The sequence below is a fragment of the Mandrillus leucophaeus genome, unplaced genomic scaffold (assembly GCF_000951045.1).
Source record: "Mandrillus leucophaeus isolate KB7577 unplaced genomic scaffold, Mleu.le_1.0 Scaffold114, whole genome shotgun sequence".
NCBI classification, from domain to species: domain Eukaryota; kingdom Metazoa; phylum Chordata; class Mammalia; order Primates; family Cercopithecidae; genus Mandrillus; species Mandrillus leucophaeus.
The window spans coordinates 3,394,615-3,397,923 of record NW_012099654.1 but is presented as its reverse complement, the minus strand read 5'-3'; the positions used below and the strand labels follow the sequence as shown (position 1 = coordinate 3,397,923).

The 3,309-nt window shown below is 35.7% G+C and overlaps 1 protein-coding gene across 1 annotated transcript in view; it reads right to left on the bottom strand.

Moving 5' to 3' along the window:
- Positions 1 to 3,309, bottom strand: part of ANKRD31 (ankyrin repeat domain 31) — a 181,860-nt gene that overhangs the window by 151,515 nt on the left and 27,036 nt on the right. The window contains exon 4 of the mRNA XM_011996538.1: positions 617 to 654. Within this exon, the coding sequence (XP_011851928.1) occupies positions 617 to 654 (38 nt within the window). The remainder of the gene's footprint in view (positions 1 to 616; positions 655 to 3,309) is intronic.

The following is a 3,309-nucleotide window of genomic DNA, read 5'->3' as shown; positions in this document are numbered from 1 at the left end:
TCATCTCACTCTGTTGCCCAGGCTGGAGTGCAGTGGCACGATCTCAGTTCACTGCAACTTCCACTTCCCAAGCTCAAGCAATTCTCATGCCTCAGTCTCCCGAATAGCTGGGATTACAGATGCCCACCAACACGCCCGGCTAATTTGGTATTTTTTATTAGAGATGGAGCTTCACCATATTAGCCAGGCTGGTCTCGAACTCCCAACCTCAGGTGATCTGCCTACCTCGGCCTCCCAGAGTGCTAGGATTACAGGTGTGAGCCACTAGGCCTGGTCGAGTTTCTTAAGGTATAATAATTGTATGAAGTCTAATTTCAGTAAGTTTTACAAATTCTTCCTTCATGCTATGTTTTTATTTGCAGCCGCTTCATAAATTTGCTATGCTTTAAATTCGCTTTTAAAATAATAGAGAACTAAGTTAATCTGATTTAATGCTTCTTATGAAATAAAACTTATCTAGAACGTGTGTAAAATAACATATATTTTTGCTACAAAATGGGCAATTATTCAAAAATATACAACAATTCTAAAACTCTTAAAAATGAATATTCATCTTAGATGTGCAAAATGACAAAAATACCTACAATGTAATGAAGCCAAAAACTAGTGTACTTACTGTAACAGAGCTTGATTTCGTTCTGTTTCATCTTGAGACTGCCAGGAAAAAAAAACAGTTTTTTCCAACTGATAAATGTTAATTCAACGCAACAAGCTAAAAAAATTAATATTTAAAGTAATTTTTGTGTTATTCTTCCTTAGTTTATTTTTATTGTGGTAAAATACACATAAAATTTACTGTCTATTTACTATCTGTACATTTTTAAGTGTACAGTTCTCTGGCATTAAGTATACTCACACTGTTGTACAACCAAGACCACCATGCACCTCCAGAACTTTTTCATTTTCCCAAACTGAAACTCCATGCTCATTATAATAACAGTAACTCCCCACTCCCCTCTTCACAACCCATGGCAGCCACCATTCTGCTTTCTGTCTTTATTGATTTACTACTCTAGAAACATCATAAAAAAGATATAAAATTTTAATCATTCTGTGACTAGCTTATTTCGCTTGGTAGAACATATTCAAGGTTAATCTATGTTGTGGCATGTATCTGCATTTCCTTCCATTTTAAAGCTGAATAATATTCTATTGTATGTATGCACCACATTTGATGGACACTTGCAGTGTCCTATTTATTGATGGACATCTATTGATGGACACTTGCAGTGCTTCCACCTTTTCTGGTTACTGAGAATAATGCTGCCATGAACATGTGTATACAAATATATCTATTCAAGTCCCTGCTTTCACTTCTTCAGCATATACAATCAGAAGTGAAATTGCTAAATCATTAAGGTGATTCTATGTTTAACTTTTTTAAGGAATAGCCATACCGTTTTCCACAGCAGTTGCATCATTATACATTCCCATCTGCTATGTACAAGGGTTCCAATTTCTCTACATTCTTGCCAACACTTGTTATTTTGGGGTTTTTTGGAAAAAAAAAAAAAGTCATCACAATCAGTGAAAAGTGGTATTTCACTGTGATTTTGATTTGCATTTCCCTAATGATTAGTGATACTGAGCATCTGTTCATTGACCATTTTTATATCTTATTTGGTGAAATGTCTACTTGAGCCCTTTACTCATTTTCTAATTCAGTTTTTTTTTTTTCTCTTGTGGAGTTGTAAGAATTCTTTATATATTCTGTAAAGCATGCATGATTTGCAAATATTTTCTCCCATTCCATAAGATGCTTTTACACTCTGTTGATGGTATACTTTGATGCTCAAAAGTTTTTAATTTTTATGTAATCTAACTTATCTATTTTTTCTTTTGTTGACTGTGCTTTTGGTGTGATAACTGAGAAATCGTTGCCAAATCCAATGTCATGATACTCTTCTCCAATGTTTTCTTCTAAGAGTTTTATAGTTTTGGCTCTTCTGTCTTTATCATAACTCCTTTCCACAAAAAAAAAAGAAAAAAAAAAAGTAGAACTTAAGTGAAGAGAAAGAGAAGTGTTCTTTTTTTAATTCCTAGTTTTTTCCTCTTCATTAATATGTGATGATTCTGAACAGCCATTCTTGTCCAGTTCCGAGTTTTAATATTTCCCCTAAGAACCAGAAATTATATGACCTTTGTGTTACAGTGTAAAATACTAACTGGGCAGGGTGCAGTGGGTCACATCTGTAATCCTAGCACTTTGGGAGGTCAATTTGGGCAGACAGCTTGAGCCCAGGAGTTGGAGACCAGCCTAGGAAACATGGTAAAACCCAGTCTCTACCAAAAAAAAATACAAAAAAATTAGCCAGGCATGGTGGCCCATGCCTATAGTTTCAACTGTCTAGGAGGCTGAGGTGGGAAGGTCACCTGAACCCAGGGAGGTTGAGGCTGCAGTGAGCTATGATTGCACCACTGCATCCCAGCCTGGATGACACAGACCCCATCTCAAAACTGATTCTGCCTAATTCTTAATTAATATCAGAAAATCTGAAGTTGTTGTGTCCCTTTCAAAAAAGATAAAATGCACTGACAATATGCTTCCATTTTAAGAGTTCACAACATACTGGCTTTTGTCACTTTAAAAGGAATCTTTACTGTTAATACTAGCATCAAAGATCTTTAGTAAAAGACTTCTCTTTAGAGGCCCTTTATGTTTGTTCCTAAGATCAATTATAAAGCTCTCTGAAAATAAAGCCATTAGGCTGAACTTGCAAGCATTTTCATGATTACACTAATACCAATACAGAGCTAATGTCACTCCATACAGGTGGGGGCTGGAGATGTTAACTCGTTAATTAACAATATGCAAGTTATGTCAAAAAATACAAACAAAGCAATGTGATAACCTCAACCTTCTCCAATTAATGCTCAGTATTATTTATTGATAATGCATCCCTAAACACTCCAAAGTTACATTAGTTTCACACCTATATACTTCCTAAGTAGGCTTTACAGAGCTCAGAGGCCAGAGATAAGAAGAAATGTCAAGAGACAAACCCAGACGCTTCCAAGAATTAATTCAACAGGGTATACTTACACACAAGATATTTCTGTGTCTCTGCAAAGTAATTTTTCAAATATTTGTAATATTCACTTCATTTATCTTACTAAAGGACCAGTGACTTTTCCTGTTGAGGACTAATTATTCGTTTGACTCTACCTACATAAGGTTCTACACTGAACTCCTGGGCTCAAGCTATCTGCCCATGTTGGCCTCCAAAAGTGCAAAAGGTAAATGCAAAAGGTAAGAAAGCAAGTAGGAAGGAAGGTTGCTCCTGACAGCTGATTTTTTTCCTCCTCTAT